Source organism: Aptenodytes forsteri, unplaced genomic scaffold (genome assembly GCF_000699145.1).
Source record: "Aptenodytes forsteri isolate BGI_AS27 unplaced genomic scaffold, ASM69914v1 Scaffold209, whole genome shotgun sequence".
Classification (NCBI taxonomy): domain Eukaryota; kingdom Metazoa; phylum Chordata; class Aves; order Sphenisciformes; family Spheniscidae; genus Aptenodytes; species Aptenodytes forsteri.
The window spans coordinates 3,409,092-3,427,293 of NW_008795034.1; the positions used below are offsets into that span (position 1 = coordinate 3,409,092).

Genomic DNA, 18,202 nt, shown 5'->3' on the forward strand with positions numbered 1-18,202 from the left:
TGAAAGAGTGGTGAAACATTGGAACAGGCTGCCCAGGGAAGTGGTGGAGTCCCCATCCCTGGAGGTATTTAAAAGACGAGTAGATGAGGCACTTAGGGACATGGCTTAGTGGGCATGGGGGTGTTGGGTCGATGGTTGAATTCGATGATCTTAGAGGTCTCTTCCAACCTTAATGATTCTATAGTGAGACCCAACGTGTAACTCAGTATGATACACTGCTTAGTGTTTCTACCAGCTGTCCCATAGTTACTAGGTGGCAAGAAGCATAATTTTAGAAGAAAATTCTTGGAGGAGTAATGACCCATCTGATAAACAAGCCGAGTTCATGAGCTGATTCATTATTTGGGAAACAAGGCTGGCATCTGAATGCAGGACCTGATTTTTGAGTGAGATGAACTTCCACCGGCCCCAAGATGGAGAGTCGGTAGCAGTGCTTTGCAGCAGCGCACCACTGCTTTGGAGTGAGAACAGCAGGTACGGGACTTAAGGCAACAGATTTCAATCAAGGTTATTGAAGACGAAGCGCTGGAGGTTTAGAGTTTCTTAGGCGAATGGACTATCCTCTTTTCTGTAGTGCTCCACCCAAAACTAGGACCAAAACCTCCTAGAAATGAAAAGCTGAAGAAAAGAATGCCACCCTAATTTTGTTCAAAATGTAATTTTTGATTTTTCGGTAGTTTAAATTTAAGCTTGATTCAATCCAGAGCCAAGGGAGGCCTTGCTTATGTCACTGATGGCAAATTGCTGTGTGTGAACAGTACTACGTGCTCCAATAGCTGTTGCAAAATGACAAAAATGGAAGTCTGCCCTCTTCCTTAGCAGTCCGTCGCCGACAGGACAGATACGAAAAGCAACGAAGGAGAAAGGGTTCGAGTTTTGTATGTGGAAAACTTCAAATCCCAAGGGAAAACACAGGCCAGCAGCTGCACGACAGAGGTGCTGGGCCTCATCTGACATCTAGTGGTTACCGCTGCGAGAAAAGCCAGGGTGCCGTACCCGAGGAACAGCCAGCTCCACCACGGACACCCCGGATCCTACACTGCTTGGGTCCAAAATTCCTATTTAAGAGAAAGGCGCCAGCCCAAGGCACAGGACGGGCTTTAAAGTTCAGTAAAACATGGGGAATAAATACTTGCCTGCTACTTCATCACCACAAAGCTGCTCTGCTGGAACAAAAAATATTCAGAGCTCTGGTCAGTTGTTGCAATTTTCTTTATTCACTTGTTTATTAGTACAGCCAAGGCTTTTTAGGGCATTATCACTCAACACCCGAAGAGTGACACACCTCATGTATTACTAGTTTGGAAATGAGTGAGATTTTCATACACGGTCAACATCTTAAAAGTCTGCTACCTGTTAGGACTATATATAGAGATAGATATTTTTTTTTAATATAAAATTGATATTTGGAAGGTATAAATATTGGTGCAAGTATTTTGTCAGTCTAATTTCTCTCTACTGGATATAACTCAAAATGTCTGAGACCAAAAAGAGACTTCAGTGTTGAATGCTGACGTACCCATCAGCATTACTGCAAGCCCAGCAGCGGGACGGACACTAATGCATACCACCGCCCTAACTCCCAGCGTCACGTAAGGACTCCAGTCCTTCCAGTAAAACCACTGCATCAGTTTTCACTTCTTTTTTTTTTTTTTTTCAGCTCCTGCACGTGAAGTTGCAGGACGTCCACACTCTGCTGTTACATACTTGACAAGGCAGTAGCCTGGAATTACTTATTTTCACAGTTTTTTCGCTATGATGCCTCGTCCTCATTTTGAGTGAGCACTAATCACTCCATCAGCAATATATAGCCTTGCTGCGCAGGCAGCTGTGCAAAAAGTGCCTCCTAAAGACTGCTGTGAGTGAAGAAGGGATGGACCATCCTTCTGCTTTTTCAAAAGGGGAAGTCGAGAGCCAGCTGAAGACCAGGGGAAAGCTACATTAACTCATTTCCCCATTCTAAACATTTCTAGCAGCAATCGCGAAACTGGCCGTCACCCTGATAACAACCTATTTATGGAGGTACGTTAACTGAGCACGTCTATTAAAGTAATCAGCAGTGAAACACGTCAGCGGTTATAATTTGGGGCAGTACCCATACGGCTGAGAGTTAACAGGTAAGTTAAGTCAACGGGCTCGTTCCCATGGGACTGAGATAGGGGCCGTTTGCCGAGGCAGGGAGGCAGCACTGCATCGGTTACCACCGGTTCCCATCTGGAGAGCTGGAAGGTACAACCGGGACGAGCGTTTTCAAAATGACTCGGCACGGAGCTAACCCTGCTCCTACTGACATCAACAGCGCAAGGTCCGAATATTTAAGAGGGAGCACCTAGACCTGCACGGAGCAATTGTGAAAACGCAAGCACACGTCCTACAGCTCTCCCTTGCCTCCAGAACGACAGAGCACGTGCTGCTCTGAATTAATCTGCTGAATTTCAGGTTGCTCCCAGGGAATAGACACTGTACCCAATTGAATTTAAGGCTTCAATTTTCCTTGAGGATACAACAACCTCACCCACCCGGAGCTGGATTTCTGTCTGAAAGGCATGACTGGAACTTACTTCCTTCGCTGGAATGAATAACTACGCTACGGCACGTTCCACCTGCCTGGAGAATTACCGCTAGAACTTGATTTGTTGTAAGATATGCAAACGTATACTGCATGGACAGTCAGGAAAACCATCAGAAAGGTCTTTATTTCTTAATCAGGGAATAAGGTTTATCATTTGTGCGTAATGCAGTCATCCCAAACTCATGCCAATAAAAGAGAAACCTTTACAATAATCTGCATCTTCTCTATAGAGATTATCATATAGCCAGAACTTTACATCTCTTACGGTTTGTGAAACTTAAAAAAAAAATGCGTACATGAGTCTCTTACATGATGTGGGGCGTAACCAGGACTACAGGGGACTTAACTTTTGACACAGTAGGACTCGCAGCGTCTTGTAGCATACGTTTCCATAACTAGTTCTAGATGAAGAGAAGGGCATCCCCCACAGCCTTCAGGAGAAAAGCTCTCACACAGGCCCATGCGAGTTTTGCCTACGTTAGGACTGCAAGACCAGACCCATCATATATAAGCCATGTGATATTCTGATAAAACATGCACTTACTACTTTGAATTAATGGAACAAACTGTAACAGGGTTTAATTTAAATTGGTTCCTAATCCACACACTGAAATACTGACCATTTCACAGTCCATCTCATTAATGCGTAGTAACCGTCAAGTGAACCAGTTTATCTTTTATTTATGAAAAACATATGAATTGTGATAGATATAATAGGAAAAATTAGTTCAAATATACAGATACTAGTGTCCAATCAGCCATTAAAGGAGTAAGAACCAAAAATTAATGATTTTTTTTTTTCCCCAAAGTAAAACCAACAAACTGAACTACTTGCAGGAATTTTTCTTCATTACAAAAGCTGAGATGCATTCAGGTGCGGTGAAATTCAGCTTTATTGGGAAATGTAGATAGCCTCTGTTAAGTCCCTGTTGGTTTTAATCCCTGTCATCTCCCCGGCGCTGCTGCATCAAATTTAGTCCTTATAATATATTCCAAAGTAAAACCAGCCATTCCAAATCTACAGTCACTCTTTGCTTTAAGTCAATTCACAGAACTGCTGAAAAAGTAGACATTTCTATCTAAAAGTACAAAAAGGGTTTGTATAGAAGGTACTTCTCTTATACAGTTATATTACACAGCTCAAGACAGTCCCGGCAGGCTCTTCTCAGAACTGGATGCTTCTGACTAGATAAGAAAAATTACAAAAGCGAGTTAGTTTCATTGCAGCTCTCTATCTCATTACAAATATGAGTAGTTTGCGTTGCCTTTTCGAGTTCTTTAGGCCTCGATTCAGAAGGCATGCAGAAGCTGAATATTGCTCTCAAGAAATGTGAGATTAGATGTGTGCTTGAGTGGTCTCTGTAAGAATTTAGATCAAATACTTGCTTTAGTATAAATTCAGTGGATGGCCTAAAGCACTCAAAAATCCAAACCACTGCAGAACCAAACAGTGCAGCCATTGCTCAGACAAAGTTTCCCGTGACCTTTAAGGGACAAGTGAGATGGCTTTTTACACCTCCACTAGGTGAAGTGCTTCCCACGACAAACCAAAGGTTTTCCTTCAGCATATTTTCTCCTGCCGTCTTCAGTTTTATGACAAGTATTTCCAAAGCAGACTTCACCAATTTATAAGGAAGACTACTGCTGTACTTAGAATTCTCAGGGCACCGACAGTTATGCTGGTATGTCAGTCTCTGCCAGTTTCTACCAAATCATTTCTGGATTTGTCCTTTCAGTCCCTCATCCCGATGCCGTCAGCAGCCCTCCACGTGCCAGGCTGTGTTTATGCTGCACGGACAGAGGGCCACGGCCAAGGCTGTCCTCGTCTCCAAAAAGCCAGACGGTGCCAGGAGTGAAACCCGCAGGCTCCAGGCTCCCCCAGCCACTGCTTCATGTGAGGGGCAAACCGCATTATCACTCTCAGCTGCTCAGGCCGGCAGAAATGAAGAACCAGAGCTTGGTTTTGCCGTTTGCCTGTCTGTGCCCTCAGAACTGGAACAGTACGCAGACATTTTCTTCTCTGGGATGAATAAAATGTCTTTTTCTTACTAAGGCTAGACAGGTTACAGCTCGAGTATACTAAACAAATGCATCCAACTTTATATCAATCAAATCAAATTTCTAAAGTATCAAACACTACACAATGAGGAAAATATGTGGTTTGGAGTATTATCAAAAAACTGAAATGGGAAAAAGTACTACAGAGCTGTGATAGCTTAAAATTGCCATTTTCTCTGAATGAAGCATAGAGACTCAAAGCCACGTGGATCAGCCTTTTACACTTGGTGTCGTGGTAACATGGCTCGCACTGTTCTCCACCTCCACCAAAGTGTCATTTCTAGGAGCGAGTGACGTTAAAAATAGCGTAAGAGGAAGGTTCAGGCATTTTTGCATTGTAAATTAAACTAAGCTCTTCATAAAAGTTAACGGAAAAGAAAAAAAACAACCAACTTTTAAAGGAAGTTGGTTTGTCATCACAGCTAATAGCTTTACCAAGCGTCCCAAGCTTAGACAATACTGCAATCACAGTGAAGAGCTTTCCTGCTCAATTACAATTTGGAAACATATAGGCTTTACCAAGAATAATAATGCTCTTTCACACAACCATGTCAGAGCTCTTCGTAAACACTAATTCCCTAAGCTTTCATTTACTCTGCCTCCGAGGTATGTAATTACCATCACCCATTTTTATTTATAGGCCACATTTTCCTAGGACTGCCTGCCTCACAAATTTGAACACTGTGTGCTTTACATTGTGTTTGGGTAAGGTAGTGAAAACATCCCACATTTTACAGGTGAGAACCGAGACAAATAAAAGAATTCACAAGTAAAGGACTGGCGCCTTCTGGCATTCAGTCCTGTATCTCAGCCCTCTTCTCCCCACCCAAAATATAAAAATGTTATTCCTTGACAGGCGCTGACTTCAAGAAACACTAAATTCTTTTACCCAGTATTGATGAGGTCTACCACGTTGGGTCTGGTTCTTGCTTTATTTGAGAATTTTCTTCTGTTTCTGTAGTATCTGTTGAAAAAGCAATAATGAATGAAGAGAAAAGGAAACTTCTCAACCATCTTTGTTGTTATTGTTGTACTTATAACAAGTACTTTTTTACTTATAAGTAAAAAATTATGATAATATGAAAAGCATTCATTTATTTTAAAACTACTAACGACAAATAAAAACATATTCACAACAATCTGATTCTGCGGAAATTAGCACATTCACTTCAATGTAAAGCAGCCTGGGACCTTAGAGAATTCTAGTTTTTTAAAGAACAGAAATAAAAGTTGGTATTAGAAGCGTATGAAACTTTAAAATGCTTTTTATGTAGCGGAAATACTCACTGGGCAAGAAAAAAACTTAATCCAAAAAAGGAAACAACATATAACCAGTGAAAAAATGTCCGATCTATCACTGGTTTGGTCTGCATCCTGCTCTTCAGTCCTCCTCCCTCCTCTTCGTCAATCCCCAGCGCCATTCCTTCCTCCCTCCACCTCATCAGATACCCAGTATGGGCTGAAGCCTCTCAAACACTCACAGGTTAAGTCTGTGGCCCATGACTTCAAATACTTCAGGCACGACTTCACGTTTTTTAAGATGCTGGCTTCCAAAGCTAGCTAACAGCACCTGAACCTACTTGTGCTCAAGTCATGCCTTCTGGGTTAGTTACTAAATTAACGCTTTCACAGCGCTGACTATTTTTCAGCTTTTTTTCCCGTCTGTAGGACTGCTTCTCTTCTCAACTTGATACAGGCTTTTGCATTAGTGTATTTCAATCTGTCCAAAACAAATTTTGACCCTAGCTAATTTTTCTTCTTCAGTGCACAGTATCACATAGAAAGGCATTATGATATGCTTAAAAAAAGAGATAAAGAAATTTTATCTTGTTGGCTAAAGCATTCATCATCTTTTGATATGATTTTTTTTCATTTCCAGGAGACTTCATTACAAAATCTGCTTTTTCTTGTTCACAGGGCTGCTTGGAGGTAAATCAAAGAAATCTCGTGCCTGTATAGCACTGCCTATATGACCTGGAACCTGATTTTGTTCTTTTTATAAACAGAGAATACGATGTTGGAAGGAAATTGGTTTTTCACTGAAGTTGTTTGGAAGGTTTGGGGCTAGGGTAATTCATCACTACAAAGCCAAGCCATTTCACCACATGATCATTTTATACCTTCCAGCCTAGTTCCGAAGAGATTTTGAGTTCTTTAGCAATTTCATGCCTTTTCTCAAAATCATTCCCCTGGTTACTGGGCCTGAATCCAGTTTTGGATGACAAATTCAAAACCACGTTTGTCTACTTCTTCAAAACAATCACTTTGCAGGCCCATGGCTAGATCTCCTCTGCATGAGGGTATTCAGGAACAACTCGTGCACTCTATCGTCTAACAATTTCAGTGATCCCACATAGTTTTGGCATCATAAAGACATTTGACGCTCCAGCTTTTCAATAACTTAAAATCTGCAGCTCAGCTCTTCTGTGACTCTAATGTGGTATCATAAAGACATTTGACGCTCCAGCTTTCAATAACTGTGAGCTTAAAATCTGCAGCTCAGCTCTTCTGTGACTCTAATGCACTTGCTTTCTTCTTGTCTTGAATGTTGCAACAGGATTGATCTATATTCTGAGAAAGACCTACTCATAACACTGAGCGAACCCGTAGCTGAGTTTGTAACAGTAGTTCTGGTTAGGCATGTTGGCTTGTCTCGGAGTTCAGTGACACGCCAGGAAAACTGAAGCAATGGAGACTGGAAAGGGCATTTCCATGGAAAAGGATACAGAAGAACGGGAATGCTGAGATTTGCTGCTTTCTCTTCTGGGGGAACCAAAGCAGGATTAGGGAATGAACTCAAGCTGAGAGTTTTAAGAGAACAAGTGCTGATGCACAGCAGCCTCCATCCCAGTGCTGTTGGCTACGCTGCTGTCAGGCTGCTACTGACACATCAGAGAGCCCCTCTCAGGGCACGAAGGCAGCACCCTGCCAAACTGTCACAGCACTTCAGATCCCCTACGCCAGTCATGCCAGAGGCAGCCACAGCTGTCCAGGCCATGCTGACAAGCTGGGGCTTTAGCAGAGGCAGTGTTTACAGGACCAGAGCACACAGCAGACACCAGCATCCCAATTCTCAGGTCAATTCAGTATTCCTAATGCTCCAAGACCATATGCAAAAGCACAGGGAGGGTAGAAGATCTACAGCCTCCTTGGTCTCACATATATCAACATCTGAAAAAGATACAACTCAAGTATATTCTTGGACAGTAGGAAAGTTGGATGTTTTTCAGAGCTTAAGTTCTGGAAGAACAACAATACTCCCCCCCTCCCCAACACAGTACAGTCAGGCCAATATGGCATTCAAATTTCCTGATGATGGCAATCATTCACTTGCATAAATTGTGGAAACTACTGCGCTGAATAACTAGATGCATCGCTCAAGATATGAGCAATCACTCAAAGCCTATATATAGTCATGACTCACCAACCAAGAACAACAATTCATAAAACTCCGTAAAATTATTTGCATGATAACTTTTGCTGCAGAATATTTTTCACATGATGCAGCATGATATTAATACAGATGAAAAAATGTCCCGGGAACCAATAAAAGCCCTTTTTTTGTTTTGATTGACCTGTCTCCCTTAAAAAAAAGATGCAACTTTTTTCAAAATTACTTAAAAATATTTGTTGATAATCACTTGAAGACAACACTTACCTCCTACAGATACTTCTATTTGGCTTGGTTCAGCTGGCTCTTAAATGAAAAAAATACAGTCAAATGAATATGAATATAGTTTCAACAATATGAATCAGATAAGTATCTTAGAAAAATTAAGGAAATTAAGTTTTCCCTGAAAAAAAGCACCTCATTTTTTCTCTTATGATAAGACTCAAATATCTTTGAGATAAATGCGTGTAACTTTCTAGAGTCTGCAGCAAAATATAAGAAGTACCCAAACATTTATTACATTACACTACCTAACACTTTCTCTTCTGAGTATGGTTCACTGTGGCAGACCTAGTCCTAGCAGAACATAACATGCACTTGCACAGAATATACCAAGTTGGGAAGAGCTTTACTCAAACCGCTGAAATATAAAACTGTATTTAAAAAAAGTCATCACTTCTGGTTAGTATTGTCTTCAATGGCGAGTATGTGTGTTTTGGGGGAGAGTGGAAAGGTGCAGAATAGAGGGCAAAAAGTATGCTTGAATTCCATAACGATTTTTCTATTATCTATGTGGATGGACTATAGGTGGACAGGTGTTGGGAAAGCCATTTAACCTTTGTAACACTGCAGGTCAGTTAAGGACAGACAGACCACAGCAAGTTCACTGACCATCAGCAGCTGTTTTCCTCCCTTCCATCACCTCCAAATGTAAACGGAGGAGACAGTAGTTTCCTTTATAATTATCTCCACCATACAAGTGTCCCTTACTCTTAAAACGTTTATCGAACATTTTCTCTTAAGTTTCCCAGTTTCTTTGAGTACCAGTTTATTCAGTCAATTGCAAAAGTCTTCCCTGCACTACACCAACTTGGGATACGCATTTTTAAAACGTCTGGGAACATTTAGAAACTATATTGAGTCAAAAGGAAGTTGCTCGACTACATTTACTTTAGCTATTCATAGCATAAAGCTAAGTTCTCCATTCAGACTAAGATAGGTGATGTGCGTGCAGTCTAGACCCAGCCTAGCAGGGGTTAGAGCTGGGCAGCAGGCAGAAATTCCATCGAGGCCCCTTTCTAGGTTCTTACATGTTACACAGGCAAACTTCACTTGGCTGAACATCTATCCAGTGCAGACACACACATACTTTGAGTTAAGCAGACATCAATAAATGGATACTGAAATGGCTTTATATATTGCCCCTACCAATCCTTCTTTTCAGCTCACTCATCATCTGCAAAAATCAAATCAAGGAAGACGCCAATAACACAGCTTGAAGGAAGCAATGGCTCTTTCTATTAATAAATTAATATATAATAGCTATAAAAGTCACCATCACACACCATCTGTCAAAATAAAATGGCTCATCATGAGCAGCGCGTACCCAGGACATGACTACTAATATCATCTGTCAATAAGATCGAGAACTCCATACCCTACCCCTTCTGCAAAGACATGCGTCACGCTCTGCATCACCTGGTAGTACTGGTGCTGCTGCTGGTGCTGTTGGCGGTGCTTCTGCTTCAGCTTTTTCCATCAGTTCTAAGATTAGACATGATCACTGTTTAACTTCACAATGAAAATGGTCCCACATGTAACACAAGGGCAATCTTACTTCTTGAATCTGCAAATCCTGAAACTTGTCGCATGAACAGGTTACTAACACTTGTGATTGAGCTGCAGTTCAGTATTTTATTACAGAAAAAACATTCCCTATCTCGCCTGCAAGCACCAAAAATTTCCTTGCAAGTTCTCACACGTTCTTCAGAACAAGAATAAAGCATCATCCCTACGTAAGCAGTAGGCTCAGAGCCTTTCAATCATTCACCTCAGTATCTATCAATATCAGATAATTTTGATCATTGTTAATGGACATGGATACTGCATAAAAATCACACGTTCAGTGACCAATCTGCTCCTCCAGTGATGGAAGGTGATTGGATATCTATGTTGTTTTTATTCAGCGTATTAGCCAGCCTCAGTCCCAACACATGCTGAAAGTTATGCTGGATAGACAACAGTTTAATAGATTCTTTCATTTCTAATTCAATCTCTGGAAATGCTATTACACACTTATCTGCCTGGAAGGTTCCCTCTTACAAAGGGATCTCTTTCCCGCCTAAGAAGGTGTGCCTACGACTGGTGAGCAGGTCAACTACAATACCTTCCCGAAAACACTTCGTACTTGCAGTTCATAGACCTCAGCATGTTAGCTGGAATACAGAATCATAGAATCATTTAGGTTGGAAAAGACCTTTAAGATCATCGAGTATGCTGGTGGCTGGATGCAGATGAACGACTGATGGGTTGCTAAGGCTCAGGCTGGGTAAGGCCAAAGAAACAACAGAAGGTTATTTGGCCTCTAAATTTCTAATCTGACATTAGCTCAGAAAGAACGTGACACAAGGGACACTGTAATGACAGTGTTTTGCAGTTTGTTTTTTCTCTTAAATAAGATCTAAAAAAAACAGGTCACAATTATTTTAGGCAACTGAAAATACTAAGACTTTTTTTTTTCCTTCCTCTCAAATGATTTCATTGACATGGCCAAATTGGCCATGGCACTTCAGGTGATTACACTCTGCCTCTCTAAACCATTAGTTTCAGCAGAATGAAGAATTTTTCACTGGAACACGGTTGGTGCAGCTACTGGAAAGTTCTTGCTTATTAACTGCTACTGCGATGGATCCGAACCTAAAATGTAGACACTCCCATGTAAGTCTGTTGCTCAGTCAGGGTCCTAAATCTCTTTGGGACTCTGCAGCTGAAAAATACAAAATCAGTATCTTGCATTTTCATATCAAAGTTAACGCTAATCTTACACTGTTCCGTAAATTTATCACACTGCTCTCGAGTTAATTGCACATGCATGTTTAGTCAGGAAATCTTAAATGAGACAGACACAGACAAGAGAGTTATACATAGAACTTAACCACTGTGGAGCCTCTGCTACTAAGCCAGAATGAAGAAAACAAATCTTGGTAAGTTACAAAAATACATTTGCCATCAGTGTTTCATAAATACTTACGATTGTTAATCACAAGTCCTGGAAATGGTCTGGGGGGGAAAAAAAAAAAAATAAAATTACTGATTCTAAAATATACTGCATGGGGTCCCCCTCCCGAGGCGGCCTCAGCTAATGGTTCGTAACAGAGGCCAGGCTAAAAAATGAACAGAAAGTCAAACAAGACAGAAGGAACCATCATAGCAGCTCTTGGGCACCGTGGTTTGTTCACTAGCATTTTGAAAAGTAACATACACAGAAAGATCTAAATCCTTCCCTCAGTCACAGCTAATTAACAGGGAGTCACCTCTTCTTCAGAGCTCAATTAAATAAAATGTATCAAGCAAAAGTCCTTTCAGTTAGAACTCTTCATGATTAAGGGTTGAGAATTCAGACCCCTTAGTAAAATACATTTAAGAAATTTATCTCTATCTGAAGATAAATTGAAGCTTTTAGACTCCTGTGAAGCAGTCTATGATTTGAGAAGTTACATAAACTGATAAATTTTTATTTTCAATTCCTGAACTCCTTCTGAGTATGATTCCAAAGTTTCATCTATTCAGCTTCATGCTTACAAATATAATTTGTATATACATGTGGGTCTGTGTATATACATCTATGCAAACATACACATACAAATAAAATTCACTTATATTGTAATTGGACAATGTTGTATTTTTATATATTGTAGATAAACTCATTTTGTAGGAAAAAAACCATTTATCAAAGAGCTTACCTTAGCTCAGGAATTTTAACACAACTGAAATACTTAAAAATATTAATATTAATACTACTACAAACATACTAATTACTGTCAAGAGCCAACAAGCTCTGGACCTGTCTCAAAGCTTGATCTGATAAATAGGAGAGCAAGGCCCACAACACTTTAGGACTCTGTTACAGAATATGAATAGATTTAAACTCAAAAGACAGCTTGCTGTAATATGCAGTATTAATAATATGCTCTTTGTCATACTAAATTGGACATGTCTCCAAAAAGTTACCATCTTCATTCATGCTATGAACATTTGGGCTTCATTTGACTTGACATACTGTTTCCGAAAGAGCCAACATCTTCCACTATTCAAAGATGCACTGCAAGTTCTATTCTTTCGAATCTCAATTTATTCAAGCTACAGGGCTGCCCTCACAACATCTGCACAATCTAATCAATGGCAACTACATACCGAATGACAGTAAATTTTATAAACTCTGCTGATTCCAAAATCTTCCTCATCGAGCTGATTTCCAGATAACTGGGAGCTTTAAATGCCACGCCAGGAGGCATCCCATCCACCACCACACAGCCAGGGTTGATAGTGATTTTTCTGTACGGGACTTTCACAGGAAAATTCATACCAATGGCTTCACCTAAGTGAGAGAGGTCATGTTTATGTTCAAGTCTATGTATTTATGATTACATGCTGAAGAAAAAGTCCTCAGACGATTAAGAAACTAAATGCAAACCCAAGCTTTTTATCAGATCTGAAACTATGAAAATCCACTTGACAATTAAACCATTACAGTGTTAGAAGTTTTGGATTACACTCTTGAATGTTACTACGAGATCATTAGTTACAACTTCAACTCTTAACAGCTCACCATATAAAGGACCCAGATTCTGTTTTTACTAAAAAAGATATAAGATATCTAAGGAAACAGCTACATGAAGGAAGACAAAGCATTTCCTGCAACGCGCACGAAAAGCAATTCAACAGAGCACTAGTGAAGGAATTTCAGACAAAGAAACTCAGGTCATTGTTGCCGTACAAAGCAGAAATAAAGAAAACCATACATAGTAAAAAGGTTAAGTTGCATTTTAAAAATTATTCTAGTCTCAAGTATTAAGAGGTCTCTGAAGCCCTAAGAAGAATCACGGTTTGCCAGCAAAATAAGTAATTCATCCATGTTTACACAGAAATAAACAGGAAGGGGGCGGAACTTAAAGCAATCTATAGTCTTGGGATTTTTTGTTTAAAACACCAAACAACCTACATCACTTACAAAAGATTCTTTTTGAAGTCAAAACACAGCATTCATATACAATTCTCGAATTTGTTCATTTTAGCAATCATACACATCATCCCCTGTGATGATTCAGTAACTTCAATATGAACAACATTAATTGCATTCACACCTATGTAAAAATGGGGAGTAAGAATCAATTACCAAATTTCCGGCTAAAAAGATCATTTACTTGCTCTCTCAATTGTCTGGCCTTCTCTACTTTTGACAGTCGCTCACTTTCATCATCTGGAAGAAATTGTTCGAATAGCATCAGAATTAAGCAGCTTTTTTTTCCCCTGAAGCTTGTTTATTGTTGCATGTTTACTCAAAGCAGGTATATCTGAACGCTTCGAAACAGCCCCCGTCTTTGTTCCTAGTTTTAGCAGTAACACAGAATTGTAGAAATACGCAAAAATAGATGGTTGTTAATAAATCTGTGAGAAGCTTCAAAGTATTTACATAACCAACATTAGATTTACTATCTAGAGGTGATTTTGTAAATTTAATCTAAACCCACAAATTATATTTTATTTTCTTACAGTACGTAAAATGGTGGGGAAAGGTAAAAGCAAAGCGACATTCAACAGATGGCCATAGCATGCAACGTTCCTCACGGTTTCTAATGAATGTAATAGATGCCTGAGAAAGTAGTAATCAGTGTTAAGACAAAGCAGTTCAGTCTGCAGGGTTATTCAATTCAGTCTGAGTCCTGATCTCTTGAAGTTGCCAAGAAAATTGCAAATCAGTATTTAACTTTTGTATGAGAAAAAAGGGAAAAATGTGCATACGTCTTAACTAGGGGCTGGACCAAGAATATTCTAGAGACGTCACTGAATAGATATTCATGAGCATTAGAAAATATTTAACATCTCAGCAAAAAAACATTAGAAAATATTTAGCATCTCAGCAAAAACAGAATGCTAAATTATGCTCTTTGTTGACTGTACTTATATTTCAGCGAAGCAACTTGACTGTAGGAAAAAACTTCATCAGACTAAACAAATGTCACGGGGAATATAACGCAAAAAGTATGATGTGAAACCTGACAGTATACACACCTGGTATAGTTACTTGAATGATGTTAAGATCTTCAACACCTGCAGCTGTGTTCACCACTGTGTTTGTTGTGGTGCTTGCTGTATTGGTTATATTGGATGAATTATTTTTTCCTAAAAGTGAGAGAATTAATTTAAAAAACAGTTGTAAAGAGCCCAAAATCTTGACTGTCATATATAAAGAAAATATTGCAAAATAACAGATATTTGCAAAATTTTCAAAGCAGACCCAGTCCCATTTTCAAAATGGGTTCAGCTTCCAGTGAGACATACTTATTGAAGGTACACACTACTCTGTCTTTCCAACCCAAGAGGAGAAAGGGCTAGATTAAAGACACTGTTAATCTTTACCATTTTCTAAAAAGACTGTTAAGAAAAGGAAAAAAAAGAGTATGTGGAACAGGTATTGGGGTATTTTTATTAACAGAAATATCATAGTACTTGCAGTTAATTTAGTAACACCTACTGATCCACATGTTCACTGCATGCATTCACAAAAGAAATCCCTTACAGTTAGATTTGTAAGCCACGCTGTCCAGCAGCACAAAACTAGCATAGCTCAACTAACTCAGTGGAGTTTTGCCAACCCATACTAACAGATAATAATATGACTCAAAACATTTAATCCGTGATCTGCCCGACACAATTTTCTACTGGCACGCTGTCCAGCAGCACAAACTAGCATAGCTCAACTAACCTCAGTGGAGTTTGCCAACCCATACTAACAGATAATAATATGACTCAAAACATTTAATCCCTTAATTTGTAAGCCACGCTGTCCAGCAGCACAAACTAGCATAGAGCATAGTAACTCAGTGGAGTTTTGCCAACCCATACTAACAGATAATAATATGACTCAAAACATTTAATCCGTGATCTGCCCGACACAATTTTCTACTGGCTATCTGCACTCCTATCTGTGGAGCACTTCTCATGTAGATGACCTACATATCAGGATCAAATAATTTATCTCTAGACCTGAATTACTTCTGTGAATCACACGTTGCTTCTTACATTTTGATAAAAGGTAGTAAAGAATGTATTAGAGGCATGATTATTGTGAATAACTTTAAAAAATTTAATAGTCCCTTGCTAAAGCTGTATTAAAACTGTAACTGGAAAGTGCTTTTCCCATCTTAAAAACAAACAAGCAAACCAACCACAATGTAGAATGAATCTTTCAGGAACTCATTAACCCCATGCAGCACTCCTGATTTGTATTTAGTCCTTGAAAGAGACTTATCTAGAACGTTAAGCAGTTGCAAAACTCACTTTGGGGGCTTCTAGCAGAACTTTCCTTAACAGCCGCCTCAAACATCTCAGGCCTGCAAACAGATTGAACATTTCATGTACCGTAATAAAAGTACATTCATCAACATTAAAGAAAATGAGATCTTCTAATATTAATTTAGTAAAGACAGGAACTAAGTGATATCGTAAATGCTATATTACCCTCAGCCAAACAGACAGCCAAGAATGCAATGGCTGAGAGGCTCCGCAACTTCTCTTGCCACTGTTTCTACACTGGCACATGGGTATCTAAACCTATTCTAGACAAGAAAAATAAATTCTTACAACTCCCAATATATGAATCTCCACTTCTCAGCTCTTAGTACACTGCCGGCAAGTTTTGTGAGTAACCCACAAGCGCTCCACGCAGTGGGAACTAAACCAGTGATGTGATAACTGAAATGGGCTAAGAAAGCCGGACTTGCTATTCCTCCAAAAACAGGTTGTGAGTGTCTTTCAAAACAAGAAGAGATTACTGTATCTTGCTCCACCTCTGCAAGAGCTTTCTGACCATTTCCTCATTTACTAAAAATATTCCAGTGTGTATTTTGTAGAGTAATTTAGCAACTCGGCAACACAATTTCATTTTTTGGTCTAGATTTCAATTCTCATAGAATAGATTATCAAAGACATATGGGAGTCTTACTTTTTAATAATGAATTTTATCTTCGATTTGTTTCTCAGGATCTTCTCTAGTCTTGGAATTCCAAAAGTAGAAGGTCGGCGGAATGGCACCCCCTCGGGTAGTCCTTCCACGTAGAAAACCTCCGGGAAGGATTCAAACAACGCAAACGGCACCTTCACTGGTTCAGTCAGCCCCAGCGCTTCCCCTGAAATGCAACAGAGCAAATAAGCTACCAGCTAGATAACTGATGTGTCTATAAAAAGGAAAATCTCAGGTATAAATGGTATATAATAGTTGGCACATACATACTAGATTAGGTGGAACCAGCAGGCTTTGCTTTTTTTTGGTGACAGCTATGAGTAGGCAGGAAGAAAATAAACAGTCTCAAACATAACTCGTTCTGTTGCAGTAATCTGATCATAATTTGCAGTTGAAAATATTAGTATTTATAGACAGCTCATGCCACTGGCTTGGTCTGCATACAAGACTATCCCGTTTGTACTCCACTTTGTTACAGGCAGTGTACTCTGTCTTTGCCTCTGCTAGAGAGTAGCACCAAGGGCAGGTGACATTAGTCAGGTCTTGTTCCAAAAACTGCACTCAGAAGAGTAATGAGAAGTCATTACTTCCAAAAGTCATTAGCTTCCAAACAGCCTGCACTAGAAGAAGCGCTGGGATATGATGGAGCACGTCTCTCCAGATACCATCCATAACATACTGAGTCATGCAGAGGCTGAAGTCATGCAAAGTTCATAAGCAGAGCGAAGAAAACTTAAATGATGTGCCAGGATGTGGAGTCACTATGTCTCTGGGTCATTACAGAAGTAGTAATCCAACCACAACTTCTCCATTTCCAAACCCAAATAAAATAACTAGTGGAAGTGTGACACAGAATTGCAAGCAACCTACACGAGAATGAACTCAAAAATGAGATTGTCTAGAGTACACAGGGATTGCAGGACCTTTGGGATAAACATGTGAACATGTCTATCATACGTCTAACTGCATGTTTATAGGAAAGACATCTCAGTAAAAAAAGAATCAATAAACTTACCACATTTTTCATTAAAAAGGTTTTCAACTTTCTGCTTTAAGTCAGTAATTTTGGCATTCCACGCCTCTGCCAGGAGGAAATTGGAAGAATTAAATCAACATGCACACAATAAATCAGTCCTTGAGGAATATTTTAATAAATGTTTAATAAATTATTATGCTCGATAACCGATTTACTATGACAGTAAAATACGCAAAATGGCTACCATTCTGCAAACGGCACTGAAACATTCTGCTGCAGTCTAAACCTATAATCACGTGAATCCTCATTTTCCTAAAGTTTTGAAAAATACTGCTAACTAAAGCAAGGACGATTAAAATTGAAATGAATCCAAGAGTGATCCAAATTTACAGTATCAGGCAACATGAAAACTACTCATCTGAACCAGCACCCAAAATAGCAGCAGAAAGTTCTTCATATGTTCAGTGACATAGCCCTGAAACACATGCCTCTCTTGAGAACTATAAACTCTATCATAATTTCAACTTCAGTGGGTAAGATTAAACGTCCACCTAGCTAGGCATTTTGTTTCTGACAGCAACCAGCAGCAATTCCTAAACCAGTTTACTTGCGGCTGCAGTAAGTGGTCCGTAGCTGGTCTACGGAACTAAAAATTCAGTTGAAAGTTTAAGAAAGTTGCAGACTGTCCTGGTTTCGGCAGGGATAGAGTTAATTTTCTTCCTAGCAGCTGGTACAGTGCTGTGTTTTGGATTTAGGAGGAGAACAAAGTTGATAAGGCACCGATGTTTTAGTTGTTGCTAGGTAATGCTTACACTAGCCAAGGACTTTTCAGCTCCCCATGCTCTGCCGACTGAGCAGGCTGCAGGTGCACAAGAAGCTGGGAGGGGGCACAGCCAAACTGGCCAGAGGGACATTCCATACCATGGGACGTCATGCTCAGTACATAAACTGGGGAAAGCTGGC

General features: G+C 39.7%; 1 protein-coding gene across 5 annotated transcripts in view; it reads right to left on the minus strand.

Annotated features, from left to right (window-relative positions):
- Positions 1 to 2,665: 2,665 nt before the first annotated feature.
- GTF2I (general transcription factor IIi) overlaps positions 2,666 to 18,202 on the minus strand; it is a 78,992-nt gene continuing 63,455 nt past the window's right edge. For 2 of the 5 annotated variants that reach the window (XM_019471310.1, XM_019471309.1), the window contains exons 24-34: positions 17,279 to 17,344; positions 16,246 to 16,429; positions 15,582 to 15,634; positions 14,313 to 14,423; positions 13,417 to 13,500; positions 12,435 to 12,618; positions 11,272 to 11,300; positions 9,684 to 9,785; positions 8,289 to 8,327; positions 5,520 to 5,594; positions 2,666 to 3,757 (exon numbers count right to left, since the gene is read on the minus strand). In XM_019471310.1, coding sequence (XP_019326855.1) covers positions 5,536 to 5,594; positions 8,289 to 8,327; positions 9,684 to 9,785; positions 11,272 to 11,300; positions 12,435 to 12,618; positions 13,417 to 13,500; positions 14,313 to 14,423; positions 15,582 to 15,634; positions 16,246 to 16,429; positions 17,279 to 17,344 — 911 coding nt within the window. In that variant the 3' untranslated portion in view covers positions 2,666 to 3,757; positions 5,520 to 5,535. Of the gene's footprint in view, positions 3,758 to 5,519; positions 5,595 to 8,288; positions 8,328 to 9,683; positions 11,008 to 11,271; positions 11,301 to 12,434; positions 12,619 to 13,416; positions 13,501 to 14,312; positions 14,424 to 15,581; positions 15,635 to 16,245; positions 16,430 to 17,278; positions 17,345 to 18,202 lie in introns of those variants that run through there. The other 3 variants (XM_019471311.1, XR_002086143.1, XM_019471312.1) reach the window with 3 other exon arrangements.